General features: G+C 38.9%; 1 protein-coding gene across 3 annotated transcripts in view; it reads right to left on the reverse strand.

Annotated features, from left to right (window-relative positions):
* The window catches only part of GRB14 (growth factor receptor bound protein 14), a 115,550-nt gene that overhangs the window by 47,086 nt on the left and 48,362 nt on the right, over positions 1 to 20,102 (reverse strand). Inside the window, exon 1 of one of the 3 annotated variants that reach the window (XM_025994146.2) lies at positions 14,531 to 14,776. The exons of the other annotated variants lie outside the window; for them this stretch is intronic. Within the exon in view, the coding sequence (XP_025849931.1) occupies positions 14,531 to 14,593 (63 nt within the window). The 5' untranslated portion in view covers positions 14,594 to 14,776. Of the gene's footprint in view, positions 1 to 14,530; positions 14,777 to 20,102 lie in introns of those variants that run through there. 3 annotated transcript variants of the gene reach the window in all.

The following is a 20,102-nucleotide window of genomic DNA, read 5'->3' on the forward strand; positions in this document are numbered from 1 at the left end:
GCGTCTGCCTTTGGCTCAGATCCTGATCCTGGACTCCCGGGATGGAGTCCCGCATCAAGCTCCCTGCATGGAGCCTGCTTCTCCCTCTGCCTATGTCTCTGCCTCTCTCTCTGTGTCTCTCATGAATAAATAAATAAATCTTAAAAAATAAAACTAGATTAAAAATGTTTGTGATCAAGTAAAAAAAACAATAGCAGGGCTGTTCTTAAGACTCATTAGGGCAAAATAGTGGTATCCTGTTTCTTCTACATACTGAACGGTAAAGAAGAGATTTTAAGATCATATAATTACGCTACTTAATAAAGGGATATTATAATTTCCAGTTTGGCGGTCCAAATTCCCAGCTTTCCTTTATAACATGAAAAAAATAGGGGGAGGAAAATATTATGCATACCAACTGATCATCTGAAATGATATGCCAGCAGGAAGAAATCCTGCCTGACACTAAAGAATAGGAGCTTTCTTTGTTTCATCAATGAATAGATACTTGACCAGCAAGAAAGACATGCACGATAAGGTCTGTCTATAACATCCCTGCAGCATAAACAGAGCGCCCAAGGACAGCCAACCATGTACACACAGGCTGTGTTTAGGCAACCCTTCCGTGTCACTGTAATCCTGACAGTCAGGGCAACCTTGGCCTTTGGAGTGGTTTACAGCTTCAAAAACTGCTCTGGGAGTATATGGCATCTAGCAGTGAAAACGTTCTGCACAGACACAGTAACCCCTGCAGGGGATATGCTGGAATGTGAGCAGAGCAGACCTCTGTTTTGGCTGACATCCTTATCAAGGCAGTTTATACACTTTATACTTCAAGTCCTCTAGACTGCCCTCCACAAAAGTGGCAGCAAGAGATTAAAAACCCATTTTCAAAGCAGTAGACACAACAACATTCAAATATACAGAAGTGGCAAGAAATGGTTAACTTTTTAGAAGAAAGTTTGGGGCCCCTAAAGCCTTGAGACTAAAAGATAATATATTTAAAATATAAGACAACGGCCATTTCTGAAAAACAAAGAGATCAAAATTTTTTTTAAAGATTTTATTTATTTATCCATGATAGACACAGAGAGAGAGAGGCAGAGACACAGGCAGATGGAGAAGCAGGCCCCAAGCCGGGAGCCTGATGTGGGACTCAATCCCAGGACTCCAGGATCGCGCCCTGAGCCAAAGGCAGGTGCCAAACCGCTGAGCCACCCAGGGATCCCCGAGATCAAATTTGAAAGTCACTCCAATACATATCATCTTGCCCCCAAAGCACGCATAGTATTCATCTGCTACAATCACCATCTGCTACAATCACTGTTCTGATTCTCAGAACAGATTATTCAAAAACTTAGGAAAGCACTGGGCAATGACCAAATGGCCAGCCTTTGTCTTCCTCCCTGCAGACCCCAGGAATGTGATGGCATGGTATAGCTAGTTCCTTCCCAACCTGGATCCATCCTGGAATATGTGAAATGAACTCAGGGTTGTCATCGGTCATGTGGCAATGTCACAGAGTAAAGGGGGCAGTAACCCCTTGATAAGTAATTAACTACAGGGTAGCTTTCCCCCCCTTATCATTTTTTTTTAAAGAAAGAAGGAGGAAGGAGGAATAATCATTCAGCAGGTAAAAAAATGAGCATGGTTTAAGCATAAATATATGACCAAGAATCCACAAAATGAAGTGAGAAAAACTAAAAGAAGGAAGAAGAAAAGGAGAAAAAGAAAGAAAGAGCAAAAGAAGAGAAAAAAGATCACTGGGACATGGTTATCTCCTGTGTCAAAGCTTCTACTTTGGGAAAATTTAAATTTAATTTTTAAATTAACGACATTCAAATATTACATTTAATATGTAATTAAACATTGATTCTTATGAATTACTATTTAATTTAAAATAATTTAAACAGCATGTTTAACTACCAAGACCTTACTATAATGAAAAGTATCTAACTTCTAAAATGAAACATTAATTCTTTTATTGTATCTATTAATTATATATGTTGTTTACATACCGTTAATAGGAAGCAATAAATAAGGCCCACAGAGGTGTGAAGTAAAGCTTATTTCTACAGCTCTTTAAAAGCTCTTTAAATGTTATCCAAGTGGGCAGCCTGGGTGGCTCAACGGTTTAGCGCCACCTTCAGCCCAGGGTGTGATCCTGGAGACCTGGGATGGAATCCCGGGTCCGGCTCCCTGCGTGGAGCCTGCTTCTCCCTCTGCCTGTGTCTCTGCCTCTCTCTCTCTCTCTCTCTCTCTCTCTCTGTGACTATCATAAAAAAAGAAAAAGATTATAAAGCTATCTTTCAATGTTTCAGGTTTTTTTCCCTCTATTATTTTTAACAGATAGGGAATGTACCTAAATCATGAGAAATATTTTTATATCAAGGTCAGAGCAGCCCTGGATTTTTACATTCTTCTAAATAAGGAATGCAGTGTCCTGAGATAAAAGAAGACATTCTTGAATATTTTGAATTAAGCAACTCAGTGTGTTCCCTTGAAGGAAATGGAAAATAATATATTCATTATTACTTATTCCAAATCTCTAAAAAAAATGGTATATTTTAAAAACAAAACCTGTTCCAAAAGGCCCTAATAGCTCATGAAAAGCTACTGCTTCTTTATTGCCACCTTGTGTTATTTTTCTAGCTGTCAAATATTTATTAAGAGCAAAATAGTACATAGTTTAGAGAAATCACGTTGTAGGATATCTTAAATTCTCTCCATTAAAAAAGATTTCAAGAATACATTTTATTTAAGCATGAAGAATACATATTCAATTAGTTATAAGATACTAACTCAAAACAGATACTGTCACCAATATCAGAACTACAGAAATTGACTGGTACAAACAGGTCTATTCCACATAGCTCCTTTCAAATTGATGCCTTATAATCCTTTCCTTATTCTCTAACACCAAACATACTATTTTTTCTCAGTTTCTTGAAACAGCCATGCTCCTTCCTGACACAGGGCCTTTGCATACACTACTAGAGCTGCTTTTTACACTGTCTCCCCACCTTCTACTTTTCATCCCTGAGACGAACTATTATTTCTGCAGGGAGTTTCAATGGCCCTTCCAGTTTAGGTCCAGGCCCTTTGTTCCATGTAGGTATGTCCAAAACCATGTAATTACTATCCATCAGCCTCCACTGCTGAAAATGCTGCATGACAGCAGGAATGATATCAATGTTTGCTTCCCATTGTGTCCCAACAGTTAGTACGGTGCCTGGAACACAGCTGATAACCAAAACTATTCTTTTAGTGATGAATGAACCTATCATGTATAGCCCTGTAGAAGACAACATTAGGGATTTTAAAACAGTAGTTCTGAAACTTCATAGGGTTTGAAAATCTCCAGGGGAGGAAAAAAATACATTGAGACCGAAGAGAAAACATACACAAGTTTTCATGAAATCTGTGAACTGAACAAAGGTGGATAAGGTGATTTCTCTGGTCCATTTCAATTCTGGTACTCTGTGTGAATACACGGATACGCAGACAGATAGACAGATACACACACACACACACACACACACACGGTCCAAGGACACCCGGGCAGGACAAATATTTATTGGCAGAGACACACCAAGGTCTAAAGAAGCAAAAATATGCCTACAACGGCAGCCAGACCACTTTGCCAAGATCAGAGGGACTAAGTCATGCAGAGCAGGTGAGGAAGCGCCGGGGCCAGGAGGCCTGCAGAAAGAGGGTCCTCACCAATCAGCACAAACCAGTGAGGCGGCCACCACAGATGGGATCATTTTTTAGATACACGACTGACTTTTTTCAGTGGTTGGAAATAACAGAATTAAGTTTTAAATGATACTTTTACAAGAATATGACTACAAAGTGGTAAGAGAATACGACAAATAACCACAGGAGGATCTAACCATTTAGAAGCAGGTTCTATAAGTAACAGAAAAATCTACCCTACAATGGCTTAATTAACCAAGCTGAGGTTAATTTTTCTCTCACATTCAAAACCAGATGAAGACAGCACTGAGTTGGGTGAGGTAGGTCCATCCAGTCACCAGCGAAAGAGCCAGGCTCTTTCCATTAGCCTGCAGTCCTTAGGGTCACAAGCTGGGTCATCCCCACAGCAATCTCTGTAAAAACTCTGAATGCGTGTACCTTTGTATGTTATTTCATCTCAACAGGAAAATCACAGGGCATGCCTGGATATACAGATAAATGAATCCAGAGTTGAAGGACCTCTGTCACTGGAGATCCATGCAGAACTTCCAGAAGTTCTGGATATAAATTCAAAATATAAGGATGGAGATTTAGAATGTATTAATTTGTTTCCCACTCAGCATTAAGCCAAAGGGTCCCAGTGTGGAAATGCCCCAAAGCTGGCATGGCAGGGGATTTATCACTGAAAGCTTGGAAGAGCAGCTTGGAAGAGCAACACTGCCAAACCAGGGCCTGGCCAGGCTTCCAACCAGGAGAAGAAAGCCAGTCTGCAGGTCAAGGGGGCTGCAGAAAGTCTCCTGGATGCCCCTCTGCTTTATCTGAGTCTCCAACTCTGCTCTTGACCTTTTCTGCCTCTTTCTCAGGCCAAGGGCCCTACAGGCTGCTCCTTCCTTGGTGGTCCTTTCTCCCTCCAGGATAGCAAAAGAGACTTAGATGGGGGTTTTTTGCAAAGAAGAAATCATCGTAAGCCCTTTCAGTGTGCTCTGTTATGTGGTAGGGGAAATAAAAGGCAAAAGAAACAGCTCCAATTTCATTATAAAAGAAGGCGAACATTAAAAACGAAGTCTAAAGATACCCTAAACCACGCACAGACATGTCTACATATGTGTGTGTGTATGTGTGTGTGTTATTTTAGGACTTAAATCCAATATGAATAAAGAGGGTCAAATCCCAAATCCCACACTAATGTTTCCAATGACTTCATCAAAGGAGTGTTCTCTGAACCTCAGTGTTTTTAAAACTCATGTAATTCCTGTGAAGATGCCAGTGCTGACTAATTCATCTTTGAAGTAAAAAAACCTTCACAAGTGCTAATGCTTATTCATATTTAAAGCAGAAAACCATTGGTCATGCTTATGTTGGACACAATGTTATTCCAGTATCTCGTTTCAGGCTTTAAGCGATCATTTATTCCCAGAATATCCATACAACATGTCTAAGCAAAAAAGTTAAAAACAGTGTCCCACAGTGAGAAGGACAAGTTAGGGAGGGGCAAACAGGAAGAGAGGAAGGAGAATATTTATTAGTGCCCAGGACACATCGGACTTTTTACTGCAATTCTTAGGCTGCCTGGCATCAATTGAAGCACTTTTAGGAACAACCTTATTTTACTAAGTTTTAAAAGTACATTTCCTCACATTTAACTTCTCTGAAACTTGGATGTAACTTACCATCAGTGGTATGTCAGATTTAATTGGAGAAGTGCAAAATAATGACACTTCTTGTAATTGAAGGTGCCATAGGAGCAGCGAAATATGCTGTGTTTAGTCTTTCTGGGACATTTGGGAGGTATTATCATAGTATATATAGAGTATAAACTTATAATAGCGTACAAAATACCGCTTTCTAGACCTAACATTCCCATGGTGTGACAGTACCAGGAGCAAGTGAATTATAACCATTTTTGTAATTTTACTTTTCCTTCGTTTTCCTAAATATTTATTTGATATCAGTGCAAAACACATATAGAGCACATTCCTGTAAGAGAAATGTGATCAATACTGTTCGAAACACAAAATACTAAAGGTCAAAGGTCTCATAGAGAACACCCACTGAAATCCTCTCATTTTACAAACAAAGAAGCCGATCCTGAAGAGGGGCTGACTTGTGTGGGGATGCCCAGCTATTCACTGGCGGAGCCAGCCCAGGAATCTCTCCGGGCTCCCACCTGACCCTGTGTTTCCCACTCAGCATCTCCCAACTTTCACGCTGCTTTAGGCCGCTGCATCTATATGGCATCTCGGATAAAGGTATTAGATAACTAAAAACCACAACATAAAAATAAAAATGCACACGTGTCCCCAAGTACCTAGCTTTCTGAATGTCAAGACAGGTTGTTTTGGGGGTTTCCCTTTTTGCAGCATTCACTAGCCAGAAAAAGTGCATGTCCCGAAACAGCCAGCAGAGGGAGTCTTTACTTCTCAGTGAGCACAAATAGAGAAAATACAATGGTATGAAAATTGCAACTTTAACATCGTTAACCCTACAGAGGTCCCATTATAATTACAAGCTCTTAAAAAGTTTAAAGCCATTTTAAAATACTCTTAACAATTTGAATTTTTCAGGTAAACCATGTGTACATCTTAACTTCAATAAGGATTTTTTTGGCTACGTTTTATACACACACACACACACACACACACACACACACACTGTGTATAAAGTCACCTCAGTAACAGTCTTTCCTAGAACTCAAGCTGGAGGTTCTCCCTGGCATTTAGGAAAGTGATGTTAAAATACTTCTTTGAATCTTGACAGAACTAGAACTATGTAAACGGATTTGACTTCTGAAACTTTATACAAAATGAAGTTCCTGGTATTTTCACAAGCCCAACTGAATGTAGATGTCCAAACACGCACAGCCAATCAGGAAGCGTTTACAATCACTTTCTGACAGTGGTGTTTCTACCAAAAATGACTTTTGAATTCCTCTTTAGGAACTGTCTGAGGAGCGAGTATTTTTAATAACCTTCAAGGGTAGAAAACCTCTACCCTACCCTCTCAGAGGGTTTAATGCCTGAAATTACCAAAAGGCTTGCTTCTTTCTTCTGCCAAAAAGAGATTATTATTTTCTAGATTTGACTTGGGGTGCTGGGGCACGGCCAGGAGAGCCAGTCCCAAGACTGCCCCCAAGCAAGAGTCTGAGCCCAAGGATTTTTAATCTGCCTTCACTGCCAAATGCGGACCAGGCATTGTGGTTTATAAAACAACATGAGTCATGGCTCTCATTCATATGGAGGTTCAGTCCAGGGGCTCATGGTGACAGGGGCTTTGGAGTCCACTCTGTGATCAGATCCTAAACCACCGGGTCACTAGTATTGAGTCCTACATTCTTCATACTATAGAATGGGCAAACTGCTGGCAAACTGGTAGGACTCAATTAATATAAGTAATTTTTACTAAACATTTTTTAAGGATTTTATTTATTCATGAGAGACACAGAGAGAGAGGCAGAAACATAGAAAGAAGGAGAAACAGGCTCCTTGCAGGGAGCCCCTGACGTGGGACTTGATCCCTGGACTCGGGATCACACCCTGAGCTGAAGGCAGACGCTCAACTGCCAACCCACCCACATGTCCCTACTATCATTTTTTTTTAATGTTATTTATTTATTCATGAGAAACACACACACACACACACACACACACAGAGGCAGAGACACAGGCAGAGGGAGAAGCAGGCTCCATGTAAGGAGCCTGACATGAGACTCGATCCCAGGTCTCCAGGACCATGCCCTGGGCCGAAGGCAGGCGCCAAACCGCTGAACCACCCAGGGATTCCCCCTACTATCAGTTTTGAAAGCAAACAGGCTTTTAGTGAACCTCAAGAGACTCGTACAGTCCCACCGAGCTCTAAGGAACTCTGACATACAGTTTCATCGCTTTGTCTTTGAGGCAAGATTGAGTGCACAACAAGAAAAATGACAAGAGGAAAAAGGAAGATCAGCAGGAAGGTGAGATTGGTCCCACAAGAGGACTGCGGGAGGAGGCCAAGTGCAGCATGCACGCCCATGCGGTGGGAGAGGCGGCCTGCTGCAGGCACGGCACTGACCTGGAGCTCAGGCCGGCCTGGTCACAGACCAGACATGTGCTTTGAGCAGGACATTTGGCCGCCAGCCCCCCGCCCCCCACCCCACCCCCCTGAGCCTTACATTCCTCATACAAAACTGGGTTTGAGTTCTCACGAGGACTTAAGGGAAGGTGTCATCAGTGCTGAACACATTAGAGCTGTTTTTATTTTATAGGTGTGTACCTAGGGCAGTGAAGATACCAAGTTGTCCACAGTAGCAAACTGGAGCTGGAAAAATGTAATGAAGAGGCAGGGTGGACCGGCTGACCTGGCCCCTAAGTGCATGGCTTTTCACCACAGGTGTGAAAACAGGTGAGAATGAAGTGAATGCAACAGGGAGACAAATATATCAGCTAATAGTAATTATATACCAACCTTGTACCTTCCCTACATTGGGCACTTGAGTCCGGTGATGATCAAGTGACACAGCCTCTGCTGTCATATAGTTAACATTTCAGTAATGTCACCTTTGTCTACTCAAACAATGTCTTAATATTGGGCACAATTTTACCTGTTTCAAATACATAACTCCAATGTCCCTGTCTGATCCTTCCCAGTACAGTGAAAAGAAAAATAAGCTAACCTATCTTATTATAGCTAAATCTACGTTTCCAGATTTAAAAAAAAAAAAAATCACCAATATAATAGTTGGATTAATTTCTTTAATTCCATTAGAGCCCACCTAAAGTTACAGAAAGCTGAGGGAACCAGCATTTGAAAGGTACATTGTGGGGTGCCTGGGTGGCTCAGCAGTTGAGCATCTGCCTTTGCTCAGGGCGTGATCCTGGGGTCCCAGGATCGAGTGCCACATCAGGCTCCCTGCATGGAGCCTACTTCTCCTCTGCCTGTGTCTCTTCCTCTCTCTGTGTGTCTCTTATGAATAAATAAATAAAATCTTTTTTAAAAACAATGAAAGGCACATTGTCTTTCTCTCCCTGGCTGCATTACATCAAGGTCAACTACTTTTTGTTCGATTCATTTGTTACAAGGGAATTTTTAGATAACTACCTTAATAGGATAGGACACAAAAAAATTTATATTTGTACTAATAGGGAGATTTTCAACCCTTATGAAACTAGTAAAACATGCCATTTCATAGATGAAGGGGGGAAAAAGGGAACTTGCGTTTGTTGAGCTTCTACTATGTGCCAAGTACTTCTAAATATTTCTCCTATTTAATCCTCATGACTGTTCTGTGAGGAAGCGTCATTATCCCCAAGACAGAGAAACTGATTCTCAGAAAAGTTTAAAAGAAGGCATCCAAAGTCATACCACTGGTCAGTGACAGAGCTGAGCTCAAACGCAGAGCCTCCTGACCCTAAAACACACCAACGATCTCTACTAAATCACATTTCCTCAAGATTCACTTCTCGGGAAAAGAAATACTTTGTGAAAACACAGAATCCATTTGTCTGTGTGGTACGCTTCCTAGATGGATACGCCTTGAAGTTACCCTGTAAACAATTAAAAGGGCAGAAGAAAGATCAAGGATTAGCAAGCATGAGAACTCTGGGTAAACAACAATAATCATATTCCTTTTTTTTTTTTTTTATTTACAATAGTCACACAGAGAGAGAGAGGCAGAGACACAGGGAGAGGGAGAAGCAGGCTCCATGCACCGGGAGCCCGACGTGGGATTCGATCCCGGGTCTCCAGGATCGCGCCCTGGGCCAAAGGCAGGCGCTAAACCGCTGCGCCACCCAGGGACCCTCATATTCCTTACTACATCACAAACACCTTCCAAGCAGGCCAGCCATCTGTGGTCTCCATCACTTGCCTCTCCTCAGAAGCTCTACCCTCTCCCCACTTACTGTATCTTCGCCTATCATCATATAAGTAATGGAATACATTTTGTTGAAAAGCTTAACCATATTTTGCATCTGGAAACAAATAAAAATCTCAGGGGACAAATATTTACTGAACGCCTAATATGCTAGAAGCACTTGTAAAGGGAGGGTGAGGTGCCCACCAAGAATAGCTGTGCCCCCACTCCCTGATGAATCCCAACTCTGATGAGAAGACGGTGTGGGGAGCTCAAGGCCTCCATTTCCTGCCTTCCTCTGTCTCCAGGGTCGACCACATGACAGGATCCCAGCCAGTAAAATGTAAGCAAAAGCTCCGGGTTACCTCAGGGTGGCATGTTAACATCTGACAGAGCAAGCCGGCATGCCCTTGGTGCTTCCCATTCTGTATGCCAGGAATGTGAACAGGATGACTGGAGATTTGCATTTATCTTTCCATAAAAGGAAAAGAGCCCCACACTAAGGAACATACAACAGAAAGCAAGAAGGAGCTTGGTGCCTAAGGACATTGTCGGGCTGCTGCATTAGTTTTGGATGGAGGCTTCTGGTAAAGTGAAAGAAAAATAAATCTCCCTGTTTAATGCACTGTCATTTCAGTTTTCTGGGTACTTGAAAGAAAAATTCAGCTCGTAACTGACAAAGCACTTTATTTAAGGAGCCTCTTAAATTTTTTTAAAATCTAGATGTAAGACAAAAAAAGACAACTTTTGAAGACCAAATAGTACACGATTTATTAAAACAAAAACAAACGCAAAACAAGACACACAGAAAAGCCTAAAAGTCAAACCTGAATAGTCAGAAAACATAATTATGATCTACAACTGTGGAAGGCTAATGAGACTTCAGTATCATAAACGCTAAGAATAAAACTGATGTCATATGGTGGTACCTACCTACTGAATTAGGAAATAAGTGACAAAGGCATGTCCAGTGATACTGAATCAAGGCATTACTAAGAAAGATGTGTGGAGAAAGTCTTAAGAAGCTTCAGAATGGTCCCGCAGCTTGGCTGGCACACAGACAATAGGCAGCCTTTGGGAAAGCAAAGAGAATCTTCGAGTTGTCTATAGGCCATAAAGCACAAATGTATGGAGGGACACAAAAGTATGGAGGGACAAACATCAAACAGTGTTTAGAGCCCAAGGAGAAAAAGCCACGTACTGAGCGGAGGTTTCCCATGAAGCTGGGGAAGCCACGGTCCACACAGGCCCCAAAGCACAGGGGATGCTACATACATTTGGACTGAATTTGTACGTATTTAAAAGTTTCTGGGCAAAATAGTGATATGATAATCTGTATTCTTTCATTCTTTACAAAATTATTTTTAGGATGTCATCGCAATGATTCTAACTGTATGAGGAAGGAAATGAATATAACATAAACTATTCTCTTGTATAGACAGAGAATTGAATCTTCTGATAAATGGCACTGCTCCATATTATACTCATGAATTTCAGATTTGCAAAAGGATTTGAATCTTAAGGAAAATATATTCAAGAAATTATCCCTTTTTTCTTCTCTGAGATTTCAGAAGATGCTTCAGGATCCTGTGTGCTTATGAATATCTCTCATAATTGTAGTATGGATAAAAAAATGCAGAAATGCTTGTAAACGTAATTTGCAAAATAATGTAAATTTGATAGAGGCATGAAACATGCCTACTCACAGAACCAGAATATGGACATCTGGCCTTCTGATCTTGAAGGCTTTCTATATGAATTTTATATTACACTTAATGTATACTTTACAATCCTTGAATCTTTTGTTAATTCTCTGGGATCTTAAAATAGTTTCTTGATGTAATGTACCAATCTAGACTTCTGGGTATAAATTTTCTTTCTCTTTCTATCTCTCTCTCTCTCTCTCTCTCTCTACACACACACACACACACACACACACACACACACACTTTGCTGCTTACAATTGCTTTCTGAATAAAATGTTTTCTACACTAGAACATATGGGAGTTGGTGGAGGTGCAGAGGGAGATGAAAGGATTTGCCTAAGCTAATTCCAGACTAGAAGTTGAATGGCAATTATACACCCCATAAGGCAATTTCATTAACATATTAATTTCAGGAGCTAACACATATCTAGGAGAAACACACTGGAAGTCACAAGACCTAGATTCTATTTCTAGCTTTGCCATTGACCTTCTGGGTGACCTTGCATAAGTCACTCAACACCCAAGAGACTCAGACTTCTCTCATAAAAAAAAAAAAAAAAGATATAACCTAGGAGTTATCTGAGAAAAATGCTATAAGGTAAAAGATTCATTCAGAACATTAGGTGGGGATGCAACCATGTGTGAGACATATGATGAAATTTCACTAGAACCATGATTAACCAGAATCAAAGAAATTAGACCCTACTAGAATTGGAGGAAACCAATAATTTTTTCCTAAAAATTTACTTGATAAAGAATCTACCAAAAATCCCTGTTCCTCAAAGATCAAAGTGTATTTGATCTTCTACAAAAAAGACCCATACTGTGTTAAGGGGCCATGTTTAAAGTTCAAATTCCTAGTCACTCTCAGGAGAATCTCATGGCCATTTAGATCAGATATACAGGTTGATAAGAAAATTACTCCCTAATGCTATTAAGCATTTTCAGAAATGCCCTCAGCCTTTCAAATGATTAGGATTCCAGCTGACAAATTATTTTTTAACGGCCACTCATTGAGGATGAGCAAAGATTATGCCAAACTTACAGAAAAAGCACCTGCTGCCTTCTTAGGAAAATGAGAAGCTGCTCCTGAAATACTCTAAGAAATGCTTGTGCTAATTTGTCAAATCATCTTAAATTACGGTGCATATAGAAAATGACAAGTTAATTACCAGTATGGAATAATTTTCTACCTCGGAAAAGAAGTCACAGTGTGACCAGAGCAGATGGATATTTTTTAGTCAGAAAACTATCCAATTCCTATAAGAGATATTAAGATTTTAAGAATAGTCTTCTAGATAAGGGGTCATTTGGGAGTTAAAAATGTCAGGATAAAGAAATAGCGTAAGTACTTTCAGCAAATGGTGATGTCCTAAATTATACAGAAATTTAATATGTGTACTCACTGGAAAAGAATAGCACTGGAAAGGAAAATTTTGACTTATGTAATTATTGTAATAAAAAGACTTGACAAGCAGATTATAAAAGACCAAGAGAAATCACAATGATGTGACCATCAGCAGCTCAGACTTAACACCAACTATAATCACAGCTTTCCAGAGTATTCTCATTCTGCTACTTACCAGTCAGTGCTGGATTTTCTAGCCAAGTTTTACTCATACCAACTACCCCTGGACTAAGTGCCCAAAGTCCTTGAAAACGATAGCATTTCTTTCTAATGTTTTACACTCTAAGAAAATAAGAAATGGTTTAAAGATTTTAACTATGAAAACACAAAATATATTATTTGAATCACAGAATTACAGACACCAAATACGGCCATAGAAAGCATTTAATGAAAATCTCTCAGTTCTTACATTACAGGTGAGAAAGTAAAGACCGCAAGTTTAAGTGACTTGCCCAAGGTCACACCGCTAGTAAACAGAAAGTCCAGGTGGTATGCTTCCTACCACACCGACATGTCATCCAAAAGGACATGATGAAAGCTTCTCGGTTATCCTAAACTGCAATTATTGATTGGATAAAGAACTCAGACCTAAGAACACACATTTGATATATATTAGTATACCTTTTCACATTCCAGTGAGTCAAGTAATCTATATAGTCATTATTAATGCTAAGTCTAAATCAAAATAAGGATTCAAGCTCAAAGCAAAATATTTTTAATTAAATTTGCTTCAGATGAGAGAAAGGCATCAAGAAAGATAAAGAACAAATGTTGGCAAAATTACCATATATGAATCCAATGCCAAGTAAAAGTGTCCCTAGTGAATGAGTGGTTGCCTGAATAAGAAAATAAACTGAAAACCTAAAAATTAAAAACAATTAAAAAGAGATACTTCTTGAAAAAAAAAAACACCCTAATTGTTGCATTTGTCATTTTCAAACAAATTAAACCATGACCTTTGACTTATGGAATACACTAATAGTTAACTAATAGTTAACTATTAAAAGTCAGGTACGGAAATAAACATTCCAGTTTCTAGTGTTACCAAAACCATTCAGAAAGCAGATTGCCAAAGATGTGTTTTAGTGCCTTCTTTTTCTATACCAGAGATTTGATTCTTTAAGGAAGTCAATACATTGTTCTTATTTGGTGTATTTCCAAGAAAAGTTTAGTATATTCAGTTTTACTTAAATGCTACATTGCATGGCATATATACTATTACCTTATAAAATATGACGTTAAAAAAAAATATGACGTTGCCAGTAAAACATGGAAATAAACTTTACAGAAAACTAACAGATACAATATTTTCATACACAGGATTGATTGCATTAATAATTAACAGAAAGCTCTTTCACAAGGGAATATAATGGAAAGTTTCTCTTAAGCAAATAGGCAGCAACTCAATAGAAATTGGTAGAAACCAGAGGCTAATAAACTGGTGCCATATGTTTAAACAGAAAAACAATTATATAGTCCATTCAACAATGAAGATGGATGTATTATGAATTATAGTGAAACAAAGAAACTGCTTCTCAGTAAACAAATATAAAACATAATAGCTAGCAGATTTCCTATTGAACTAAAGGCAAAGAGGCCTGAAGTTACAGAAGGAAAAAAAAAAAAAAAAAGCAAAGCTTCAATATACTCTCTAAATCACAATGCCCTGAAATCGAGACTAAACTGCTTTTACATGGAGCTTTTTTGCCACAGAGATACTCTAGCACAGCATTTTCCCTCTTTGTCTAATTCCACTAATATACCCTTTAATTACCTCTAGCCTCAATGAATGACAGTCTCTCTCAGGATATGTAACTAGAGTTTCCAACATATTTATAAACACACAGTCACAGGAAGAAAGAAAAACGGCAAGAAAAAGGAAAGAAGAAGGCAGAAGGAGTCACATACCCTTTTCTGTAGGACTATTGGCGTTATTGTGGGCAGAGTCACTCTTCTCGCACTCAGACTCATGCCTGCTCTTCGTAGAAGGATCCCCTCTCATAGATCATGGACGAAATGAAAGAAATCTCTTACAGTTACTCCTTGGGAATCTCAGGGCTCGGTGCACAGAAAACTAGGAAAGTAATAAATGTCACTCTGCTTATGTGATTCCAATCTACCCAAAGCCAATTAAGGATGGCTGTGGGACAGGACAAGGCAGCAACCAATCAAAGCCAGGAAAACCCCGCCTTTGTCCTTGGAAACACATTCTGATACTTTTGTTTATGATATTTAAAGAACCAGATTAACAGGCATCTAGTTCACTTAACTTTTTTTTCCAAAACAGTGCAATTTAATGCCATCTTTGTTGACTAAGCAGCTATGTCTTTAGTTTACTAAAACATTTCAACATATGGCAGATAAGAAACTGTTTACATGGGTCTATTTAAAGTATACAAATATGCAGATGAGCTAAATTTACTTATGTAACTCATAAATTTGATAAATGGGTCGATTGGAAAATATTATATAAGGTGCAAAAAATAATCCTGAGGTTAGAATTGGTATCAAAGTATTAATTTATGTATTACAATAAAGGTTTTTAATATTCATTGATGCATTTTTTTATGTATTTCATTTCTTAAACAGCTAAAATTTTTGTATTATAGACCTTTCAGCTATCCTTAAGGTTACACACTTAAGTATTCCTGTTAAATATTACCTTAACAATTGACCTAAAAATAATAATGCTAACTATAAAGGGTGCATTAAACAATATATGAATTTCAAACGTTTATAAAAAGCACAGATCTCTGTAACTTAGCATCTTTCACTCAATCAAAAGCATTTGAACAATAATCATTGCTCAAAGCAAATTCAAAATGTTAACAACCACTTTGCCTTTTTTCTTACAATAAGTGAAAACTGTATTCTAATACTTTGGGGGCAGAGTTGGAGGAGGGTGGCTAACAAGAAAATTCCCAATGAAGTCTAAATAAAGAGTAAAAGAAACATTCAACATGATAAAAACTATAGCAATATTAAAACTAATCTGAGTTATTATGGTAAGATCCCTGCTGGACCGATGACTTCACAAGGATCTACCCTGTGCTCTTCAACCACGACACATGGAATGACCCACTGCGATCAGTATGAGGGAAACTCCTTTAATTTCTAGCATACAAGGTGGTTGTTGTAGTAACAAGGCAAAATGGAAGATTCTAGGCAACTGAGACACAAACTTTCCATTTTATTACCTAGACTGCTACTAAGCAGGGCTCCCTTTACTGCTTTATACTTAACGCTTTTGGGTGTGTTTTATATGCATGATGATCTCCTATTTCTCAAAAGGAAAAGAGACACTACAAATTCTAGGGTTCCCTACATTGAATTTCAAAACCTACATTGATCCCTCACAATGGTAGCTGGGGGGAGGGTAGAATTCACTTAATATAAAAAGTCACAGATTGATCTAGTGTGAGGGCTTTCATTTCATACTTATCCAAATAGGTTTACTGTGGCCTTTTAAAATAAAAATATCAGTAAAAATCCACCGGTACTGGGATGGGAGTTACCATTTGTAAAGTGGAAGATTCTAGTTTAACCTTAAATCACTCTTTTGGCTGACTAACAATAACAAAGCCCACAGTAACTACGTCATTTCTAGATTATTATCTACAATATTTGGCTTTTTCTTTCTTCTTTTCTCAATTTAGTTTTTGAATATTACAAAGAAGTGTGATCTCTGGTCTCAAACAACAGGTTGCACCATAATCAAAGCAATTCATTTAATTAAATAATGAGGCAAAGTACCCACTATGTGTTCAGTGGTAGGAACATACTATTGAATAAAGATATGGTCACTATCTAAAGTAGGACAGAGAGAATTCATTTTTAAATTTTAAAAAAATCACACTTAGTAGTAGGTTATGTGAGTCTAATAGTGATTAAACTTCAACTACCAGGGATGCACCAAGATAGATGAAACTATACATCACAGGTGAGATCACCACTTCAAGGAGGAAACATTTTCTTTGAAAAGTGACTAGGAGAAAAGAATATGCAGAGTTTGATGCCTGATGGGGAGATAAAACGAGGTTCCCAAAGCTGATTCCACATTTTGAGGTCTAGACGAGCGCAAAGTCAAACACTGTTTTACTTTACACTATAGACTTTTTACACATGAAAATGAATCCTTAAAGTCAAAATGATGTCCAGCCTCTATATTTATTACAGTGCAATACAGCTGCCCTATAAGGGCTTTAAAAAACGCTTGACAGACAACTAGTGTGATAGGTCATCTCTTTGGAATACCTGAAAGTTGAAGTTTATAAATTTTCAGTGAAAACCACGAAGAGCAAAATGTGGTATTTTGTGACTCTATGTTGCCAAAAGGTCATTGTCTTTGAAAAATGAGACTTGCATACACTTTTCCTAGTCAATAGGCTGAAAGACTAATGAGATGACATTCACACTTACGACAGGCAGTCTCATTTTTCAGTGATCTTTCCAAGTGTTCATATTGACTGTGCTTTATCTTACCTCCCACTTACTGTAGACACTGATTCAAAATTTAACTTTAGCCTATGTTTTTTTTTTTACCATTATTATAAATGACTTTCACACTCACTAACCTTGTCACTTGATCCTTAATTTCTTCAGCTTCTGCAAAATGAGGATAAAAAGCCATGGCCAACAATTTTCAAACTGTTATGAGGGTCAGGGAACTCAAGTTTGTATAGGGCTTGTAAGGGACCAAGGCAGGGCCTGAAAAGCCCTGCTACTGGGGAGAATGGGGTCTAGGATGCATTCTCCTTAGGCTGTGTCACAGGTCATTCTTTCCAAAACCTAAATTTGATAAAATAAGGTTTTGAGTTTCATACAGCAGGATCAACAATGAAATATATAGGATAGCATTGTACATTATTTTGGTTCTTGCTCGGTATTTTGATTGAAAGTGCATTTTGCCACTAAAAACATGCACATCGAGGTTTTGGTGTGAATTAAGAATAACAAAAAATAACCATTATAATGACTATTAATAATATTTATGTGAGCACCCAATATGAGCCAGGCACTGAGCTAGTTTTCACTGAGTTTTTACCACAACACTATGAGGGAGGTATTAGCTATTCTGTAGATGAGGAACAAAGGCCAGAAGCACAGACAGCTAAAAAATGGTCTCAGATAGAAGTACATTCTGCAAAAGAATCTGCCCAGGTTCCCAATGTGCATAAGTCAGTGAGCCATGGTGAAAATCAGATCCAACCCTTTCTACGACACCCCACTATTTACTCTACAATATTCTCTCTCACGTTGTACTATATAATTTGATATAATATTAGCATAAAATGTCATCATACAGCACTTACTTCTGATGTACCCAAGCATTTGTTAGTTCTTCTGATTCAATAAATATGTATTGAGCACCCTACTACGTGTAAAGCCCTATGCTTTTTGCTGTGGGGAATTCAAAGCTGATAGCTCCTGATTCCTATTCACCAAAGGAACTGACCCATGAAGACATGTAAACAATTAGTCAAAGTAGTGTACAAAATAGGATCCAAGCAGAAGAGAATGCTACATGGGTACCAGCCAACCTCTAGGTTCCAAGCCTGCCTTTCAAACCTCTTCTTCCACTCAACATTAACAAAAGCTTCTTATAGTTACCAGAAGCACATTCCATATGTCTACATCTTTGTTGCTAACGTTCACTAGCTAAATTCTACCTAACTTTCAAGGCCCAAGACAAAGCACACCCCTTCTGAAAGTGTCACTGATTATGCTTCCTTCAAATACCTCTTTTTTTTTTCTTTTTTTTTTTTTGGGGGGGGGGCACAAGTTTACCTTAGAATTGACAGGTGGAGAAGGAAGAAGGGAGAGTCAAGGGATGCCTGGGTGGCTCAGCGGCTGAATGTCTATCTTTGGCTCAGGGCGTGATCCTGGGGTCCTGGGATCAAGTCTCATGTCGGGCTCCCTGTGGGGGGCCTGATTCTCCCTCTGCCAATGTCTCTGCCTCTCTGTGTCTCTCATGAATAAATAAATAAAATCTTAAAAAAAAAAAAAAAAGGAAGGGAGAGACAATACACATACATAAGTTGCCTGTTAAGGTTATGCACTTTCTATATATTACTTCATTTTATTCTGATAACCCTGTAAAGCAAGTATTATTTTTGTTAAATAGATTTTATTTTTCATGAAAGACACAGAGAGGGAGGCAGAGACAAAGGCAGAGGGAAAAGTAGGCTCCCGATCCAAGGACCCGGGGATCATGGCCTGAGCCAAAAAAAAAGGCAGACACCCAACCACTGAGCCACCCAGGTGCTCCAAGCAAGTATTGTTTAATCCTGTTTCACAGATTCTAAACATATCCATCTTTTTCATGCTGCCTCTCTACCCTTTGTCATATACTAATTTAGTCAAGCTATTGTTTCCTATATATGTGTACTTTCTATCATTTAGAATGTAGGCTCCTTAAAGGTAAAGATAGGTCTGATTTCTTTTAAGCATCATGCTGTCTTACTCAGTGGCTTTATACCAAAAAAACAAGTGCTATAAGGTAGATGAATGGTTCCTGATTAATAAGTTCTACAAATTCTTCTTTGGCAACCAATCGACCAATCTGCCTTATACGAACACAACTCATTCTGCCCCTCTCTCTTCCCCCTGTATACTGAGGCACTGTATACACGGTACCCATTCTGGGGCAGCTCATTACCCATCCAGGTTCATCAACTCCCTTAAAAACTCATATCAAGGACAGCCCGGGTTGCTCAGTGGTTTAGCGCCTCCTTCAGCCCAGGACGTGATCCTGGAGACCCGGGATCGAGTCCCATGTTGGGCTTCCTGCATGGAGCCTGCTTCTCCCTCTCCCTGTGTCTCTGCCTCTCTCTCTCTCTCTCTCTCATGAATAAATAAAAAAAAATTTTTAAAAACTCATATCAATATTTACCCCTCCAAGTCATTCCTCCATCTATATTATACCATTCTTTATTTGCACATTTTTAAACTTTTGTATTGCTCATGTCCTGCTCTGTACGTACTAATACATTGTTTTAATAAACCTTCCTAGGTCCCGGTTTCCCGCCTAATGAAAATACAGTCCTTAAGGATGGGACCCACTCTCTTATTTCCTCCACTGCTCCCAGAATACCTAGCAGTTGCTCCCTGTACACCGTAGGCATTATGTTCATTCATAATCATTGTGGAAAGACTAGTCGCTCTGGTTACATAGCAGACAAGCCTCCTTTCTCATCTTAACAATTGCTTGCCTTATGATTTATTCTGAACAAAAGCATACAGTCTTCTTCACAGAAGCATTTGGATATTCTTTTACTATTTGACGTATTTCTACCAATGGTTAGCAATGTAAACACTAAATTTAACTGTTGTCCTAAGAACACTGATTTCAGAAAAACCTTAAAATATTTTATTATGGCAATTAACAGTCTAGATCTTTAGACATAAACTCAGTACGTCTAGTTCTAACCAGCTCATCTTATTCTACTAAGGCACTTTGCTCTCCTATGTATGTGACATG

This window comes from Vulpes vulpes, chromosome 3 (genome assembly GCF_048418805.1).
Source record: "Vulpes vulpes isolate BD-2025 chromosome 3, VulVul3, whole genome shotgun sequence".
Classification (NCBI taxonomy): domain Eukaryota; kingdom Metazoa; phylum Chordata; class Mammalia; order Carnivora; family Canidae; genus Vulpes; species Vulpes vulpes.